The 20,771-nt window shown below is 44.3% G+C and overlaps 1 protein-coding gene across 20 annotated transcripts in view; it reads right to left on the bottom strand.

Annotated features, from left to right (window-relative positions):
• GPATCH8 (G-patch domain containing 8) overlaps window positions 1-20,771 on the bottom strand; it is a 55,355-nt gene that overhangs the window by 19,840 nt on the left and 14,744 nt on the right. For 2 of the 20 annotated variants that reach the window (XM_085562094.1, XM_021539906.3), the window contains exons 2-4: window positions 19,794-19,868; window positions 11,970-12,042; window positions 320-387 (exon numbers count right to left, since the gene is read on the bottom strand). In XM_085562094.1, coding sequence (XP_085418220.1) covers window positions 320-387; window positions 11,970-12,042; window positions 19,794-19,868 — 216 coding nt within the window. Of the gene's footprint in view, window positions 1-319; window positions 19,875-20,771 lie in introns of those variants that run through there. The other 18 variants (XM_085562107.1, XM_085562106.1, XM_085562114.1 and 15 more) reach the window with 18 other exon arrangements.

The following is a 20,771-nucleotide window of genomic DNA, read 5'->3' as shown; positions in this document are numbered from 1 at the left end:
ATGCAAGTTGTACTTTGCTTTCCCTGCTTTGTCACCCCAAGTGTAAAACAGGTCATTAATCCCCCTGACATGGAGGGTCCTGGCAGGCCCATGACAGCTTTGGGGAGGGGAAATCTCAGAGCCCAGTGATTTTGGGGAGCATCCAGACTCCAGAACCCAGGCTCACAGGGATAAACAGGGGATGCATTTTGCAGACAAGTGTTTTCTTACTGCGCTGATTGAAGAGCAAGTTGTTCTTTGCCTGGGATGCGCAAACTCTCACCTGAAATGCCTTTCCCACCCACTCCCCAGAAGCCCTGCAGGGGTGAGGGGAGCTCACCTCCATCTCCATCCGGCCCATGCCCATGACATCATACTTGACAACGATAGGGATGGGATCTGTCCTCCCTGGAAGAGGAACACACAGAGAGGGGTCAGCAGCAGCCCAGCACCACAGCTCACTGTACACATTGGGTTTGGGTGGTTAGAGATCTTGCCTTGGAGTGCAGAGACCAGAAAGCTACAGTGAACCAAACACAAGCCATTCTCACAGCTTACAGCCAACCCTGTGCCCAGCTCCAAATGGCACCCAGGATGATAAATGCATTTTTCTGAACATTAACTGCTCATGTAAAAGCTTCTTGTGGTTAATGTTCCCCCATGACAAGCCCTGGGGCAGGGCTGATACATCAGGACTTTGAGCCTTTTCAAGGCTTCCACATCAAGCTCCTGATCTCCCCATAAGAGTGAAGAAGCTGTTAATCACATTTCACTGTTGCAGCTCATGAATAATCGATTAGAACTTTGCTGTAAGAGATGTGGAAGCCTCCCTCCCACCAGCTTTTGCCCTCCCCAGGAGTAAGGAATGCTGAGGAAAATAATGGCACAGAAGCCAAACTTCCTCCATCCCAACCACCCAGTCTAGGCCAGGGGTGGGTCCCTGCTCACCCAGCCCCTGAGCGATGCTCTGGCCCCGCCGTGTCACCTGTAAGCTGTGAAAAGGACTGGTTGCGAAGAAAATTGACTTTGAACTAATCAAACTATGCTGGAGATTTATTATTTAAAAAAAAACATATCTTTAATCCACTCATAACCAGCCAAACAAAGCAAAATGGGGCAGACAAGCACTTTACTACCACAGCTTTTTTTTTTTTTTAATTATTATTATTTTGATTTTTACATCACAACTGGCACTGGTGGTTGTGATGTAACCCACTGACAAAGTACTTACCTTCTCCAGTGCAAACCTTGAGTGAAAAAACAGAATGTTTACTTCCCTTATTATTGCTCTTGTTTGGTGTAAACAACTCTTGTTATACACACATACACAGGTATTATACCTTTGGGCTAAAAGATTGACACGTTGAAGTCATGCTGAAATATTCCACTGCCATCCACATGTGCAAAAGGTTAAAGTCTTTAAAACTGCCTCAGAAAACCTGGATAGGTGTGAATTCTTTTCCAGCATCAGCCATAATTCCTGCCAAAATCACAGCCCTAGAGGGGCTTTTGAACCTTAAAGTACACACATGTGGTTTTATTCAGAAATAAATCAATTTAATTAATTGCTTTATGGTTTTGTTGATATGTCTGGGAATTTGGCAGGCAGGTATCCATCAGGTCCAAAAGTAGTGATCACATTGACCTGAAATGGTTTGGATTGAGCTTTCCTTTGGATATTTAATGCTCATCTTTGACAAGGTTTCTCTTATGCCCAATGGTATAATACAGTAAGCAGTGACTGCAATTTTTAGCAAAAGGACCAAATTAAAGACAGGTTATAAAAATGAATTCCTAGGTGCAATATCACTTTCATAACGTCTCAGTCAGGGATTTACTGGTAAGTGGTGAACCCAAATGGAATGGCTGGCACCAAGCGCCAACAATTTATTATTCAAATATTTTTCAAGCTTTTTCTTTTTTGTTTTGGTTGGGTTTTGGGTATTTTTGGTTCATTTTTGTTTTGCTTCTCCAGCAATTGAGATCTTTTGATGCAGCCTCATTGGCCTGGTAAACCCCTGTACACAAACAATGCATCAGTACTTTTGCCTTCTAAGGCAGTCAAAGTTTTTTGAGTTGGTTTTTTAAATTCAAAATCTACTTTGAAATTGCAGTAGCAAGTGCTAGTGCCCATCGTGTTGGGGGAAAAATAATCAAGTTTGGACAGTATTAAAAATTTATGTTTAAACTGATTTTGGCAATTCTAACAAACAAACATCCCTTCTTAGCAATACCCTTTAATGAACAAGGATCAGACAAGTGTGCATAAAGAAAGGAAAGGAAAATGAAAGACCAAGCAGAAGGATGATGGCTACAACAGAGAAAGTAAGCCTAACATTGGTGCACTGATGACAAAGGAGTAATTCAGTCTGAAAATAAAAAATTACCACTGCTAAGTTTACCATCACCACAACAAGTCCAGGATCATAACGCTGTAAAAAAGAAACACCATTTGTTAGGCAAAAACCATTAGGGGCAGAAAATAGGCCGTTTGGCAGGGAGGATGGGTAAAAAAAAAATAACAGGAGGCTTCTTGCTCACCCCTCCACCCCATGACTGTGATGTGCCCTGCAGAACCAGGGAGCCACTGGAGCAGCTCTGACTCCTGCTGGGTGCTGGGAGAGCTCCTGGTGACGGCCCCGCTCCGAGGAGGCACTGAGGCACATGTAAGCAGGCAATTTAAAAAGGAAACAAATCAGGATCTTAAGGAAGCAACAAATACTCTGGGCCAAAAGGAACTCTGCTTGCAGGTAAGAGGAGAATATTCCATGCGAAAAGCGATGCCTCTGTTTTAAACAGAACCATAATTTCACTATGGATGGAACCTCATGTGTGACATCCAGGTGACAAGTGGCATATCCAGGCATGTAGCACAGCTGTGGCAGCAGTGCCAACCCCACATGGACCCCCCTGGAGCCAGCTGGGCAGCAGGACATGCTGCTGGGCACTGGGGTGGCCTCGCTCCTTGTCCAAGGAAAGCCACGATGGTGAAGGGACAGGGACAGGCTCAGGGCCACCCTTGCCCATTGGCTGGCATGTGGGACATGAGGAGCAGTCAAAGGGGGAGATGGGATTCTCCAAGCTCAGCTCATTACTTCTGCTTTGAAGGAACTTCCTCAAGGAAAATTTATCCTACTGCTGGCCATGACAATGGGATCTTTCCCAGCAGGTAAATGTGGCTCGGATGTTGGGAGCCTCCCAGGTTTGGGGTCCCTGCTGAGCCTTTCCTGTACACCAGCATGCTTTGAAGGGAACATGAGCTTCCAAGGCCCAGAATTCCCACACTTCCTGCCACTCAGCAGGGCTGCAAGCAGTGCCACATGGAGGGCTAATTCCCAGTGCAAATCCTGCTCTATCCCTGTCCCAGCCCCCTGCACCTTGCGACATTTAATTTCTTTTTGAGGCAGGTCACAAACTCCTTCACAGACTGGTCACTGCACAGGTTGCAGACCCCAAAGCAGAGAGGGTTATTGCATAAAACACTTCCACACACAGGGAAAATCTCATGGAGAGGACAGAGTAGGAACCTCCAGCAGGATGGAAAACTTAAACAGCTCACACAAGAGTTACACCTTAGAAAACCCAATCTCAAAGGAAATTAGGTTAGTAATGATTCCCTGCCCTCAGAAATGAAATGAGATTCCCAAACTGACCTGCTGTAACTCTTTTGCTTTCCCTTCCCCAAGAAATGGGAAAACCTTTCTCCCAGCTTGTGAAAAATTGCTCAGACCCAAACAAACCCTGACAGCCATCCCTTCCCAGAGCCCTGCAGTGGCAGGGAGCACGGGGCCAGGCAGGCTTCTCCAGGTTCCCTTCTTTTTAACTGCATAAAGCTATTGGATACGAGCAAATACTTCCCCCCACAGTGCTATAAATGAATAAATCTTGGGGAAATTCATCCTAAGGTTCAGGGCTTCGCTATCAGACACAGGTCACGCTGCATATGGAGGACTGTGGGTTCAGGGCCATGCTCTGGCTCTGGACACTGTGTGGATGCTGTTCTGCCCTCTGGAATGGGAATATCCCAGCTGGAGCTGCCATCTGAGCCTGTCCGGAAATGCCAACATTGTCAACACCAGCCCATGTTTTATCCTTTTTTTAGCAAGTCAAAACAGAAAACAGTTTTCATCAGATTTTCAGATTCAGAGGAACTCCTCCCTCCAAAAACAGCATCATGGCCTGGGTTGGGAGGTAACTTAAAAACCAGTTCCTCCATGGAACAGGGACACCTTCCACTAACCCAGGTTGCTCCTGTCCAGCCTGGCCTGGAACACTCCCACAGATGCAGGGGCAGCCACAGCTGCTCTGAGTACCCTGTGCCACAGTCTCACCACCCTCACAGGGAAGAGTTTCTTCCCAATACCTAATGTAAATTGAACCTTTACTTAATTGATAACATCTACTTCTTGTTCTATCCTAACAGGTAAATTTCTCCATTAAAGGGGCATTCAGATATAACAGGATGAAAAAAAGTACCCCAAAAATTCTATGCTAACATAATTCAATCAGATCTCTTCCAGTGTGTCCCTTATGCACAGTGTAAGCACCACAAAGTAACACAAGAACTGTAATCCTGCTTGTTTTGTTGTCGTCTTCATAGAAATTCCCCCCAGATACAAGCTTTGCAGGATCCAATCCTAGAGAACTGATTGATATCACACTTGTCACTGGAGGATAATTTCATAAACTCAGCATCTCCAGAGGACACAGACAACAGCATCTGATCTTGTTGGACATGGAGGATTTCTCCTTATTTGTTATCTTGATGCTGCAACTGAAACCCACAGTAAGACACAACTTTCCAGGGGCTTTCAGCTGCTCCTGGAAAGGGACTCTCACTCAGCTGTGTGCAGGGCAGGTTCATGACCACAGCACAGGGCTGTTCTGGTTGAGGGTTGCTTTGTTCAGTCAGTACAAATTCCACTGCAGGCTCTGGAAGGGAACTAGGTGCCTGAAGTCTGCAGCCAACACCTGCAGAAATGGATCCCCCGAGACAGAGCTCACCTTCAGCTGCACTGTTTGGGAAGAGGGAAATAGGGAGGAGTCCCTGTGTTCATGAATTAGCTGCATTTTAAAGATGAGGATTTTTCAACATTCAACACTCCTGGGACTGTTTTGCTGTAGCCTGGGGGGGTTCTGGGCTCTGCTTCCAGGGAACAAGTGACAGGACAAGAGGGAACAGCTTCAGATTGTGCCAGGAAATATTCAGGTTGGACAGGGGTTAGTGGCCTTGGCAGCACAGGGCTCCCTAAGAGTCTGGGAGAAACCAAGAGCTGAGCTGTTGAAAATTCAGACTCCTCATTCAGTACATCAAAAGGGGAGAAGAGAGAAAATCCACTCAATTTCACTGATGCACAAGCCTGGGGTACTCCTCACTGGCTAAAAATGACACCACATTATCAAACTCATCCCAACTGCTGCAAGAAGCAAATGAACAAACAGGGCAAGCTTTAATCCCGGTCTCCTTTGGAAATTAGATTTGTGAGCTCATCCTGTTTATGTCAGATTTCTGGAAGAGGTCAAAATAATCAAGAGATTCAAACAAAGGTCCATCATCCTTGGTGGCAAATAAAGTTCTAGAGAGGAAAAAGTGTTTTCCAAGAACACAGAAAATGCCTTGTGAATTTAATCCTTACTAAGCAGAGGAGAAATGACGAGAGAAAGTCAAGTTGTAAGCATCTCAATCACATGGAAAACTTTCAGTGAGAGCTCAAAAGTTCACAGACACACAAACCAAGGGTGCCACTTGCAGAAAACCAAGCTGAGGTTTGACACTGAGGCACCAAGCAGAACTCCTTGAACTTTTGCAGGGGAAGAAACAGTGGAGTCTGGGTCAAAAAACATCCCTCCCCAAATGCTGAGCAATGGATTAAAGAGCAACAAAGAAGGTGTTGGAGCAAAAACACAATTCCTGGTTGATTCAGGATAGGAAGTCAAGGTAAAACTTGCTGTCTGTGTTCATCTTGGTAAGTGGACGAAGGGTCTGCTCTGGTTCAGGGCTGCACTGAGGAGCGAAGCAGGCTGTGCATGGGCACGGCCTCTCCCTTCCCCACACTACCCTCTCCCAGTTTAATAAAACTACTCTTCCACTGCACCAGCACAAAAGGCCAGAAGGCCTCGTGCCAAGCCAGGCGAAGGCCGTCTGTCACAGCAAACACGTGGCACTGAAAGCACAATAATTTCAGATTTCACTGGCTACACCCACCCAAGCAACACAAACTCACCACCTGTAATCAAGGGAAAGATCTTGTACCTCCAAAAGCAAACAAGGGGGCAACTGCTTCCCCCAGATGACACTGAGCAAACTTCCTCTTTGGTCTGTGGTCTGCTAGGTTTTAACACAGCAGTGAAAATGGGCATGATGACAGCAGCCACAGCAGGCCAGGTTTCTCAAGCTAAGTTCAGATGAAAACATAACTCTTAAAACCACCAGCGTGATTTGCGTTGCAAACAAAAGCATGAAAATGCTCCTCCATGCCAGGATTGCGGTTCCTGTGAGGACATGTGAAGATACAAGAAGATAAGAGAGTGATCACAGCTATTTCTTAGCTAAGACTGCCAAACCAACCCATACTTAATGAATAAAGGCACTGTTAAGCATTTTTATCTGCCTCTCCTGTGTTTTCCTGTGTTTTATTACAAAGCTCCAAAACCCAGAAAGAAATCTGACACCCCTCAGTCCCTCAGATGCTCATTGTTCCGTGTTCACAGGCCTGACACATATCCACCGTCTGCCTCCAGGAGATCAGAGGAGCCAACAAATGGAAAACACATTAATATCGGAGCTGAAGCCATTTGGCGAGCAGGTGACAGCACGAGGATTCAAGACCTTGGAATTCAAACCCTGAGCTCATTTCTCCAAGCTGCAGCTGCCAAGTGATCACATTTGTGACTGATCTCAGTTGCTTGAGTGGTCAAAGCTCTGTTTATTGCTCCCCACAGCCTGAGGAACATCCAGCAAAGGCTGTGCTTGCAGCCACCTGGCTGCCTCAAAACGGGGACTCAGATCTGGCTCCATCCCACAGCTGGGATCACCCCAGGGGCTGCCAGGAGAGGACATTTCCTGCCTGAGCCATGGGATCTCGGCTTCACCTGCAGCTCTGAGCAGCTTCCAGCACTTGTCAGACTTCTGCTCTTCCACCCTGCTCAGCCCTTGGACCAAGAGGGAATGTTTTCCCTTTTCTGAACAGATTTGAGGAGGAATGTGCCAAAGAAGAACTGCACCATAGTGATGCTGACTATATTTATCCTCACAGAATTTGCAAGTCAGAGCACAAATCCACTTGTGCTTTTTCTTTTAATTGAAAACCAACAAAAATACAGCTTGATAGAGGAAGTGGATTTTAGCATTTGCTACCAAATTTGCTATACCTGACTTTGCTACCTAGCTGGATGTACTTGTGAAAAAATAAAATAAACCTAAAGCACCTTCTATTAACTGCTGCTCCCTGTATCACCAGGATGATTTATACAATCAGTGTGGGGCACACCTTGGTCACCAGGAACAGCACTGCCCTGACACTGTGCAGGTTTATTACTTTCAGCCTGAATGGAAGGGAACAAGGATGCAGGAAGGGTTCCCAGCCCTGCATGGCACTGCCAAGAGCTCCCGGGACACAGGCACAGCCCTGCCCTCTCCTCCCAGTGTTACATCAGCAGAGCTGCTCCCCAGGGAGATGGAAGCAGCTCTTCCAGAACAGTTACACTGAAATGATGCCAAAACTTGGCTAGAAACATAATCAAACATGAAGTTATTACTAAATAGGCAGAGGAAGCAGGGGACCGAAGGTATTTCTTCAGGATGAAAGGCTACAGGGAAAGTTCCTGCCACTGCAAGGACCTGTCCCAAAAGGGACTCCCTGCCCTAAACAGAACCACCTGCTGCTTCTGTTTCCTGAGTACTGGAGATAATCTAAGTCCCAGCACAGACTAGCAGCCACCCACCTTGAAACTCCTTTGGCTTCACTCTGAGCATTTTCATGACAATAACCAAGCACTGAATGAGCTGCCTCAGCCCTTGAAGAGCAAACACAGGAATTCCAGAGCTCCACTGAGCCCGCAGTTACCTGAGCTGTTTGATTCACAGCTGAGACACTGAGGAGCAGCTCTGCCATGACAAATGGTGTATTTCTGTTGCCATAGCAGAGTACTACGTTGGGATTCACCTCTCAGAAATACCACAAAAGATCAGGATAATCTTGGTCTTGGGAATACTGTGGGAATGTGCAGTAAATCAATGCCTTAAAACATATCAAATTAATCATACAGGGCACAGTTTGTGATGTAGGGGAACTTGTAACTGCTTCTATACAGGTGGTGGGGCTGGTTTTAAAGGGCCCAGGCTGCAATCAGGCAAGAATGTTTACAATAGAGAACTTTAGAGAGACAAATCTGTGTTGAATACAGTCGTTACCCAGACTGGCTAAGGATGAGCTGGACCTGTCCACCAGAGATAGTCAATCCTTCCTCAAAGTCCCCTCCATATGGCCAGTAAACATCAAACCTTCCACTTTTCCTCTCCAAACCCTCCCTGCAGAGCTGCCCACCCTCCCCAGGTCCTGCTATGACCCAGAAAGCAGCAGGACAGACTACTCAGTTTCCCCTGGTCTAATTAAATGAGATTAAACTACTGGTTTCAGTCTTGCAGATATCCCTCTAGAGTACTATTACTTCATATTAAACACACAAGTCCAGAAGAAAAAAAAAATCCAGAAGCTTTCAGCACAATTTTTTTTTTAAACAAGACTTGTCAAAAAAATTGACAGGGAAAAGGCAAAGAGCTTATAAAAATATTTTCAAATGTACGATTCAAATTATCTGACTTCTGCACGTCAGTCTCCTGGCTTTTCATAATACTACTTTAACTTAATGGGAAATAGAAATACTCATTCCAAGAGAAATCATTAGAGTGTGGTTGAATTCAGATTTCCCTCAGCCCTCTCATTCCCCTCCTGACTTACCTAACTCCTAATTTATTCACAGTCCTTGGGCTCATTTAGCACAGGACTTCACACGAAGGTCAGGCAAGGCTTTTAATTGATCTTTTGCTAGTTTCATTTCTTCAGGAGACCACAAAATTCTGGATTACCAACTATAGGCATTTCCCCAAAGATAAAACAGGCAACAATCATCATTTTCTCACTTGTCAGAGTGCAACCACCACGTATCTCTATGGAAAAGTGGCTCCCTAAGCCATATTTCCAAACTAAAAAAGATCCCTGACAACTGGCAATCCTCTCTCCTGTTTATTCATATTCACTGGCTGTTAGCAAGCTGAAGCACCATTTTGAAATATAACACAAGTTATTTGTGGGGGAAAAAAAAATGATGAAAAATACCAGGAAAAGAGATGAGCTGAAGGATGACTCTGCTGAATTCCTTACCAGTATCTCAGAAGCAGGACTCCAGCAATGGCATGGCCAGAGTTGACAGCACTGTCCCTGCCTGATGCTCCACTCAGCACACAGCCCAAATTCAGTGAAAGATGCAGATGTTTCAGCCAGAACACAGCTGGTGACAGCCACATCACTCAGGGCATAGGCTCTGTGCTTCCCTGCTCAAGGGCTCAGCTTTTCTCAGTAACAAGACTTACACCACAAGGCAGCTGTCCCAGGGGATACAAAATGCCTCCACCTCTGGAATTTTCCTGAGAATGAGCCAGTGTACCACATGAGCAAAAGTTTACCACCAGCAATTGGCAAGTGTAGTTTTTAGGCTGTTGCAGGTACCACCCAGAGACAGCTCAGCACTCTCACTACTGGATTCCATCCCTCAGTGGGTGGTCAGGATGAAGGAACCATCACAGGGTAAAGTCCTGCAGTGGGAGGTTCTTGCTGAATAACACCACAGGACTACAAGAAAGAGATGTTTCTGCCTGGCAGATGTAACACAGCATCACTTTGGGTTTCAACAGAACTAAAGAGGGAGCCCCAACTCAGATGAAGATCTAGAATTAAAAGCAACATCACAAAACGCAGCACATTGAATTCATCCACTTCTTTACAAGTTGAAGTGCACAGAAAGTAGCTAAATACGGTATCAATTCCATACACACAACCCAAAATCTTTGAGAGTTTGATGTAAGGACCTTCTGCAAGAGGTCAGACACCACACCCACAGCTCAAGGCTGCTTGAAGGGGTTCTGTTTCTGCTGCACTTCCTCACCACAGGCTGTGTAAGATTTTAGCTCAAGCAGTGTCAAGCAAGAAGAGTTTAACAGGAGCACACCTACATCTCTTTAGAAACCTCTCCTGGTCTTTCCTGAACAAGGGAGTTTGGAAGATGGGAAGAACTTCTATTCTGCTCCTACCTTCTCACAGCACATCAAATGACTTCACTCTTCAAACTCATAAAATAAGATTAAAATTGGATGCAAATGTTTCCTTCCTGACATTTTATATTTGGATTTTTGGGCCAATCTAAGATTCACGTAGAAAGGTCACTGGATAATGAATTAAACAACACATCATCACTAACACCACAGGCAGAGGCTCTGGCTGCTGAGAACTCAGAGGAGAAAAGCTGGAGCAGCAGCAGCCTCCCTTCCACATCCCACCTGCCCAGACCTCTGGAGAGGCAGGCTGGCAGGTGGACAGGGCACTACTCCCTTCCAAAGGGCTGAAATCCCTGCACATGCTCCAAAGCCTACATTAGGAAGGCCCACATCCACAACTTGCCTGTAGCTTCCACACAGTCCCAATCAGCAGAGCTCCAATGATATGTGAGACATCCAGAACAGCTCCAGCACAGAGAGAGGCACAGGGGGAACATCTAAATCTGGACAAGAGTCAAACTGCAAATTCCTGCTCGGCCCATGGAACACGGTGACACCACCACCCCCTGCCCCAACTCCAGACCTAGTCCCATAATCCATGCTCACTCCATCCCATCCGAGCCTGCAGCACCCCAGGCTCTTGGGATACACCCGGGGCTGGGGAAAGGCTTTTCCTTTTTTCAAGTCTCTGTGTTTCCACACAGTGACACACAGAGCAATACAGGGCACCCAAAAGAGGCAAAATGCCAAGTTCCACCCTGTGATGCACATCCCACATTCCAAAGGAAAGGCCCAGAGGTCACAGCCAGAGCCCCACCTGAGGTTTGGCCCCAGCAGAGACATCAGAGGACTGGGGAGTGCCATGCATCATCCAGAGAACTCCACTGAAACCACATTAGAGGGAGCCAGAAGTATTAACCTGCAAGGCAGTCCTGCCCGAGAGGTTAGGCTTAGTCCAGGGATTAATAAGCATTCCCGAAGTTTGGAGAACTCGTTACCTCTGCACAGTCCTCCACAGCACAGACACCTCCATCTCTAATGGGCTCACTCATGGAACGTGAACATGAGTGAGTTACTCAGGGGCACACCTGAGCTTCAAACGCTTCCACAGGTTTCTACAGAAATGGGGTTTAGTGTCACAGGAAGAATTCAGGCTCAAGACAGCAAGGTCTGGTGTGTACTGAGCCACCAGCACTTTGGTGTCCCAGTGAGATTTGCTAATCCCTGACAAACTGCTGGGAACAGGAATAAATCCAACCTGTGACAGTGCTGTGGAGAAACCAGGAGTGAGCCTCTCCCATCCAGAGAACGTCTGCCACCACCTTCCATCTTCAGTGGGCCCTTTCCTGGCTTTCTAATGGCTTCTGACCCCGGTGAGCACTGACAGATCATGGGAACTACCTCAAATCTTCAATTCTTTTAACACCAAAACATCAGCACAGTTGGAAGCTGCACCACTCCCTGTCAGTGTGGAAAGTGAATCCTCCTTCCTCCACGCTGACTCTCACACGTCCACCACACACACAGCTCTAACCTGTACCAACAAGTGAGGCAGCAGCTTCCACTTGCAAACTGCCAAATACGAAACTCAACAGTGCATTTGTTGGGATATATTAATAATGGAAAGAAAATCTAATCTACGAACAAAAAGCAGAAATAATTTTGTTAAAGACCAAGGCTGGAGTTGAAGGTTTCAGACACAAGGGACTGGACTTACCCTGCAGTGACTTTCCCAATCCCTGGCCCAGCTTCCACCCATGTTTCTGGAGTAAGCGATGTCCAATATTATCCTGACAGACAGAACAGAGAAAACAAACCAAAAATATTCCAATAATATATTCTTCCCTTCCCGCTGACATTTAAACATGTGATGAGCAAGAGATTTTTCTACATATATATGCATGCAAAAAAATGCTACTGAAAAGGCAATATATGCCCAATAAAGGGAAAGACAAATGTCAAAAATTGCTGGCTAGAATTTTTCCAGGGGGATGGGTATTGGGGACGGTCACTTTCTGATGGTGTGCTGGGCAACTTTTGTGCATCACGTTTAAAAGAAATAAAAAAATAATAAAAATAAAAAGCAATGTGGAAGAAAATAAAGTGTACCAATAAAAATTGACAGTAAAAAGCATAAAATCAAGCTATTTATACAATCATATCAATCACCTAGACAGCACCACTTAAGATTTTTTTTGTAAAGAAAATCTGCAATGTGTTTAGTCATTTTGTTTGTGTGTCAGGCTTTTATAATACTGAGTAAGTTGTAAGTGCAAGACTGCCCCACCACTAGAAACCAAAACACAATCAGAGCAAAATCCAGGCTAGACTTGATTGGGTTTTTTTTTATATATGTATATATATATAAACTAGCATGCAGCCAATATTAAACTGAAAAAACAGTGAGGTTAGTAAAACAAAAAAAAAAAATCAATTAAATAAAATGAGCTCAAGCACAGACTGGGTGATGCATTTCACATGTAAACTAACAAAAATACTAAGATGTTAGAATGAAACAGGCCTAGCAATAAGTTAACAGCAAGGAACCATTAGTGCATGTAGGGGAAACAATAAGCATAATGTCTCATCTTCCTAAAAAAAAAGCTATTTTGGAAAAACTGGAAAAGTACTGATGCAGCAATTAAGTGTCAGCTTTTGGCAATGGGGCTGAGCAGGGCTCAGTGTGGAAACTGTTGTGTTTTATGCAAGGTTTCTGCCCCCAGACAAAGAGCAGAGCACTCACAGCACCCTCGAACCCTCTCATCTCAGTGACCAGTTTACCCAGTTACAAGCAGTGACCAGCTCCTCAGAGAAGGACTCTTGGCTGGGACCATGTTCACCTTCCAATTGCAAAAAAAATAAAAATAAAAATCAGATATGAACTTGTTGATTATAAATTATCATCAGGCAAACCACAACCCAAGGTATCACTGAAACATCCTGAATGATAACAGGATGGGACTCCAGAACACTGAGTGGTACATGGAATCCTAAAAAATAATTATTTCTATATGCTGCAGATTTCTTCAATTAAATAACAGTCATCAACAGAAAACAGAGTAGTTTTTGTCATTCCACAGTGGAGAAAATGACCACATGGTTTGCACAACTTTGGTGAATCAGCTTGAAAGGCACAACCTTCCCAAAGATATTGGCTGCATGGATACATTTTTCCTCAAAAAAATGCTATCAAGTACAAATTTTGGATTTTTCTTTCTGATATCCTAGTAAAGTCAGATATTTTGTATTCTTGTATTTCCAAGGAATAATGTTAATTTTTTCATTTTTCCCACACTACTGGCTCTGCCCCAGGACATAATTAGGGCTACATGGAAAAAAAATTAAATAAGGAAACTTCTGGGGATAAAAGGTTAAATGCAAAAAAAAAAACAACAACCAAAAAATAAAAACCAACCCAAAAAAAAAAAAATAAACAAGGGCAGATCCCACCCCAGGCACCACGGAGAAGGCTGTCTGGAACACTTACCTGCAGGCACACCTGGGCAGGCCAATCCCAACGGCCACAGAGTGCCCCATCCTGGCACAGAGCAGCTGCAGCTTGGGATATGTTTGGGATAAGGCACTAATTGCCCTACCCTGACAAAGGATCATTGAATCTAAAAGTCGGTGCTGACAAAAATGGCTGCGTTTTCCAAAAGGAAAAAAAAAAAAGAAAAACAAAAAAGAAAAAAACAAAAGAATTCAAAGGACAAGGAGTACTTTGCAGTCTTGGCCAAGGGGAGATGAGACATTGTGCTGACTGTGTGTGTTATGAATGCACTAAAATAAAGACAGATGAAGCAGAACGCTATTCCAAAAGCAGTGCAAGTGGAGTGAAAGCATTTCCATACGAACCTGGCTTTAAAAACTGGGCTGTCAAAAGAACAGTTAAATGTAACACAAAGTAAGAAACTGTCCAATCACTAATGGTAGTTTTTTTTCTTTTGCTTTGTTTTCAATTCACTGCTTGCAAGTAATGTATTTATTAAAGAAGAGTGAAAGCATAAAATAAATTCAACAAGTCAAGACCAGCTGGGAGATTCAAGAGCGGTGTGTTGTGACTGACAGTGAAGGGGGAAACAAATGTTAAAGGGAAAAAGAAAAATTTAGAAAGGTTATACACATTAGCACCACTTTTACAGACCCACTCAAGAGGATGGTCCCAAGTTGTTTGACATAAATTGGAATTATGTCTGAACACTGCCCTGTCTCAGTTCCCAGTAAGGCGTTGTTTCCCCCCCACCAAACTTTTTCATTTGTTTGTTTATGCAGTGGAACTACTCTCTAATTTTACATTCTACTCAATTGAAATGGAGTATCTTCTGTTGCACTGAATAAGGAGAACAACTCTAATAATTTGAAATTAACATTTAAGTTGAGACCTGGCCATCACTTTGCTCCTTTCTGGCCATGTTCAGCTCCTCCCTCCTTTTCCAATGGTTAACCCAGAACTCTGATGGAGGCAGACTGAATTAATTGCTCTTCAGTGCAAATCCTGCCCTAAAAATTAAATAATGGAAGGCCAGCTTGCTGGATCCCTCATGAGAACCTGTCTACTCTCTAGGGAGTATCTAGGGATATTGGAAGCAAAATGTGACATGGGGCAACAAATGTTGCAACAGCTGACAGCTCTTTTTTTAAAGTGCAGTTTTAAGTGAAAGTTCTGTAAAGTACAGCTACTTTCACATAGAAGAGATGGGGTTTTTCAGAGCAAGCTTCCTGCCCATGTCAAGAGCTGTCATTCCTTTTGGACAGACTATCCTCACACTGCAGCAGTTTTCCTATAGAAAAGCTGCAGGGATCCACAGCAACACTACAGCCCTAGGAGGACACCCCTCATTTCTCTGCAGAGGGCTGGCATGAGTCTCCTCACTCTCTTCCTCTGCAATTTGGGAGCTCCTTGTATTAGAGCCACAATAAAAATTATTGAGGCAGTCAAAATAAGTCTCCCAAAAGGTGTTTGGTTGAGCAAGGGCGCTCTCCAGGACCATATGGGCACAGGCTGTGGGATGCTCCATGCAGGGAGAAGGGCTTGGCACCTCTGGGTGGGACAACACCAGCTCTGGAGCTGGGCAGCACTGATGGAGAGCTCTCTTCTAATGACAAAGCAGAAACTTCTCCAAAGGTGTAGGAAATGCAAGGCCTTGGGTGTACCAGACCTTCACAGAGTGGGTAAGCTGCTTTGGAAAAACCTCATCCAAAGTGACTGGGCTCCAGCAGCTCTAACTGGCCTCCCCAGCCCCCCATCCTGTGCCCTGACAAGATGCCCTTGCTTGCTTTCCCTGTGGATCAGTGATCCCTGAGCAGGACATCCCCAGTATAAATTTCTGATAAAGGTTTGGCCAATAGGAAAATAAAATTGTTTACAATTAACAGATGGGTAGAAGAAGCCCAAGGTTTTGATGAAGCCTGTGGGACATAACCCACACCAGTAGTTTTGCCTAGTGCAGGTTTTCCATGAGATCCCCACAATCCCACTGTTCATCCCAGCTCGGGCAGGAACCATTCCTCTCTTGAGTGGATTGTAAGCTGTGCTGACTGTGTATGGAGGAATCTATAAGCAAGGATCGGATGCTACTGGGTGAACCCATGCAAACAAGAGGTTGAAAAGATTCCCAAAACAAAACCTAGAGCTCACTACAGATGACACAATGAAGACCAGAGAGAAAAGCCAAATAGTAATGCTACACCATTCAGCTTCCAGAAGCACATTATTTATAGCGCTGTCCACATATGGCTGCTGCTAAATGTCAAATCAGCAGCCTCTTCAAATGACACTTTGGAACTAGTGGAGTCCACAGATCCGTACAGATTTCCAGTGCCACAACCCGGCTGCGGCTCAGCCAGGCTGCCACAGCCCCTGGTGTCCAGCACCACCGACTGCAGCCTGACCCAGGGGCTCAAGGCGCCCCTCATGGCACCGAGCAGCGTTAGAGACAGGGGAAAGGACATTTGTTAGTTAGGACAAGGACAAACTAACAAGCTCCAGGATAAGTGGGTGATTCCCAGTCTGGCCTCCAACCTGCAGCGGTGACGGCGTGGGTCCACCCCTGACACTGCCTGCACAGGGCCAGGGCTGCTTCTTGGGGGCTCTAAGGGTCTATCGCTGTCTCCTACTCCATCTGCACTGCTGGGATGAGGAAAACCAGGAATTCACAGCAAAGAGACTCAATAAACAGGTAGAGATAAGGAATTAAATGTGGAGAAAATCTGGATTCTATTAAAGCTGCAATAATTTGTGACTTCCCATTCAAGTACCTGAACTCAGTGTGCTCAAAATGCCCCAAAACAAATGCATGCAGCTTCTTGAGTCTAGAAAAAAGGGTGAAGTGCTCTGATTTTTCAAGGACACCCATGACTGCACTGACATGAACAGTCAGCGTAAGTGCAGCATCTTTCAAAGCACAACATGAAAAAAATTTACTTGTAGGGGGAAAAAATATCTGTAGCTCTGAAGAGTCCATTGATATGAAATATTTTCTTCAATTTAGTAGTGGAAAACAGCTGGCACTCATTCAGGCCATGTCCATCCCTAGCTCCTGGCAGCTCTGTTTTCCATAAATGTACTCTGGTTAGAGTCACATGTTTCAGTGCAGACATCTTTGGCCTAAACAAACTGCACACAGCAGGATTTCCACAGGAACAACACCAGTAGGCTAATTGAGGACATCTTTCAACATTGTAATGATCTGTAGACTCCCAAACCTATTTTTCCAGCCACCTTTGAGTTGCATGCTGTAGCAGTACAGTCAGCACCTCTCAACAGATAATGCTGCAGAGATGGATGTCACATCAGTGGGGACTGTCACAGGGACATGGCACAGGAAACACTCCCCCATCTCCAAACACCTGCAGGCTTTGGAGCACCTTCCTGTCACTAAGATGTGGGAAGCTGCAAGGAACACATTTATGAGAATATACTGAATTCACTTTTCATTCTGAAGAATGACATTTTAACTGGGAAGCACTTTGATCTGCCACAGTCATAAACACAGGGTGTTCAACACCCAAACTGCTTCCATACCATGAAGCACAGGCTCACTCATGACTCTGAGCAGATTCCTTGAAAAAGGCCAGTTGGATTGCTAACAGAGAACTTGTTAAGGATTAAAATCCAATTTGTTAATGTTTAAAATACTTAGATGTGTTGTAGTTCTTAAACACAGATTTGCCTCTCCTCCTTCCCTCTCAATTTTAGTTCTGGGTGAGCAAACAGAATAAAATAGAATGAAAAAAAAAAGCCAAGAGAGCAAAATGAACACTCCTGGTGAAATATCCTACAGGAGAGGTACCTCACAGAATTCTGCCAAGGAAACTGTCCCTTCTGGTAATGTGTGTAATTTGCCAATTCAAAGAGCACACTGAGCATTAATAGTGTGGAAGCAGAATCACCTCCACAGGCGTCAGGAAACACAACAAAGTAATTCTTGCTACCCAGATGGGGAATTAAGGAATCAACAATGTATTTTTACAAAGACCATGTAAAACCTCAGAAGTGACCAGTTTGTTTCTGACACCCTTGTTGAGGCCAAACCCCCCCCCAGTGCAGCAGCCACAGCTTTGAAATCCTGGGATGGACACTGGCACAGCTGCCCTGGGAAGTGCTGGAGTCGCCATCCTTGGAAAGGTTCACAGGCCATGGAGATGTGGCATTTGGCAACATGGGTTAGGGGTGGCCTTGGCAGTGCTGTGAGATTGGCTGGACTCAATGAGCTTAGAGGGCTTTTCCAACCTTAATGATTCCATGATTCTCTTATTTCAGACAAAAGAAGAGTGGAACAAACAATTTGAGATTTTAACTCTTTCTCCTCACAAAACAAGCCATTCTCTTGTCCTCTTCATCCAACTGTTTTCAATTAGATTGAACTGTTCCTACCAAGGAGTTGTAAAGATTAAAAATGTCTTGACATTTGGATGGTGAGAGACAAGCATAAAATATTAAAGCCACAATTTAATTTATTTTTTCTGCTGCAGTTCAGTATTAATCAAACTGCACAAAGCATTACTACAGTGGAGGATGAGATCTGCACAGTGAGCCCACATGGGTTCAGGGTACCTGCTCAAGGTTTACACACTCCCATAGGCATCATTCCCTCTGGAACATCAGAGATGTAATCTGTGATCTCTTCTACTCCTCTCTCTGGGAAAGCACTTTTGAAAATCAGGTAACCAGTCAGGTCTGTAAGCAGCATTTGAATTATTTTGAAATGCTAATTTCCAGTGTGGCCCAGAGTAGGCTACCAACACGTATTTCCCATTATATTTCCATCCAGCTTGGCATTTTAATTCAAATCCCCATGTCCCAAGGTAAGACAGAAGTATTCAGGAGAAGAGTGAATACCAATTCCCATCTCTGCAGCATTATCTCATGCGTCATCAATTACTGCCATGCCTAAATCTAGCATCATGCCAGCACATTAAGACAGTAGGTACTATATGCAGTGTTCACTGGACCAGAAGAACAGAAATAAGAAGGGGAAAGGAAACCCTAGAGAAGAAATTAAAAAAGGCAGACCGTGCAATACAAACCAGATCATGGCTGCTTAGCTAATATGGGCCAACTGCTGCGGAAGAAAAACGTCGAACACCCCAAGTTGTGTAAATTTTTGGTAAACATCTAACACGCACACAAACACACACAACACCAACCTACACACCAACAAAAATATATAGTGGGCCTTGGCTAACACTGGTTCTTCTAGGGGCTGACTAACATGGAGAAACTTTAACACAACTTCAATGAACAGGCAAAAAAACCACTTGCAAAGTACTTTCTTAACAAAAATCTATACTTAATCAGAACACCACTAAGTGTCCCTTGATTATTCACTACAAGTTTTCTTGTTTCTGAAGGAAACTGCAGATGAAACTTAGCTAAAGCTAAATGCCAAATGTGGGTCCAGTTTAGGCTAAACAAGCTGCTGTGCCTAAAACCAGCAGAAGGTGCTTTGCAAAGAGAAAATTTTAAAAGCTCCAAAAAGATTAAAAATTAAAACTAAACAACACCTATATTTTTCTAATCTTACAACAGGAGTCTTCACACCTAACTCATGGTAAAGAAATTTTAAAGAAAGGCTCAGGGCAGCTTCAGCCCCATGGGGAAGGACTACTGGACTAACACTGATCCTTGTCTCTGTACCGCCAGGTGTCATTCTAACACTTTAAACACACTGGTACTTTTCCAAAAATATAAGCTAAAAAGCATCAAAATGTATTTCACTATACTAGTCCATCAGGTTCACATTTAAATTAAACTGATTCTTCAAAGAAAAGTACAAAATCTTAAAATAAATATCTATGAATGAATGTATTATTTTAAGTAATTCCTTAAATATCATGCTGAAGTCAAATTTCGGGTTTTAGTTTTAGGACTACTTTGAGATTAAATCCCAGGCCCACTTAAGGTCAGCATGCAGTTTACCACAATTACCCCTCACTGCCAACAAGGTGCCCACTGCTTCAGATTTGACTGCATTCACATCAAGGACCATCCAACATGGCCTAATTCCGGGGGAACGATGCTGATGGGGGGGGGCCTTACCGATTCAATGGGCTTGTCTAGAGACGCCTGCTCTATCTCCAGGTGCCCCTCTTCATACTGATCAAAGTGATTGCCCTGCAAGAGAAAACCAGGGTCAGCTCCACAGCACAGCACACACTTCCAACAGTTCAGTGTCCAGACAGGTTTGGTTTAAGTGTTACTTTTCATATAATTTTGCTAACCAATGAACTTCTTTAATACAGGCTCAATTCAGTGTATCAGCTATAAGGACAAAAAAAAAAAAAAAAAAAAAAAACCTAAAAGCTAAGTAAATTTTATGATAATCATGAACTATTAAAGTTGGCAAAATACCAAACATTTACAATAACAATATTTCAAGATTTTTTTCGTTAGAAAGCCTTTGAAAACACTGAGCACAAGTACCAGTGCCAGCATGGAAACCACATGTGACAAGGAACAGCAGGAAGGGATGTCCCCATCACTAGAAGGCTTTCCCTGCACCAGGAATTTGCTTGAGGGATACATGTGATTTCATACACCTTAAGCCAACAAAACCCCACAGTGGTACCAAAGGAAACCTGTCCCTGTGCCCACAGTGTTGGTTCATGGTGTGGAACAGCCCTTCCTACAAATCTGAACAGTGATCCATCTGTCTGTGGAAGTGATCACACAACACACCACAGTCTTATTCCCAACCTGAAGCAGCCCCCCTGCCAGCTGACCACCACCCCCCTCAGAAAAATTGCATCTTCCCACGTTTTTAGGGTGAATTCTGAGCATGCAGGCTCCTGAGCTAGGACAGCAGTGCCAATCTTTGATCTCCAGAACAAATGTTGGTGCTGGAACACAACAGCAAAGGGCCATTTCAGGAAAAGCAAACAGCTCCACTGCAACTCTGTCATAATTTGAGGTTTCTGAAACTTCAAATTCCTGAGATTTCAAACATTTTTGGCTGTTCAATAGGTCCATGATGCAACACATTGTCACTGGCACGGACCTGGAAAGGAAACAGTTGGA

The sequence above is a fragment of the Lonchura striata genome, chromosome 27, assembly GCF_050655825.1.
Source record: "Lonchura striata isolate lonStrDom1 chromosome 27, ASM5065582v1, whole genome shotgun sequence".
In the NCBI taxonomy this organism is placed as follows: domain Eukaryota; kingdom Metazoa; phylum Chordata; class Aves; order Passeriformes; family Estrildidae; genus Lonchura; species Lonchura striata.
Note: the sequence above shows the minus strand (reverse complement) of the source record. Positions and strands in the feature narration are given on the sequence as shown.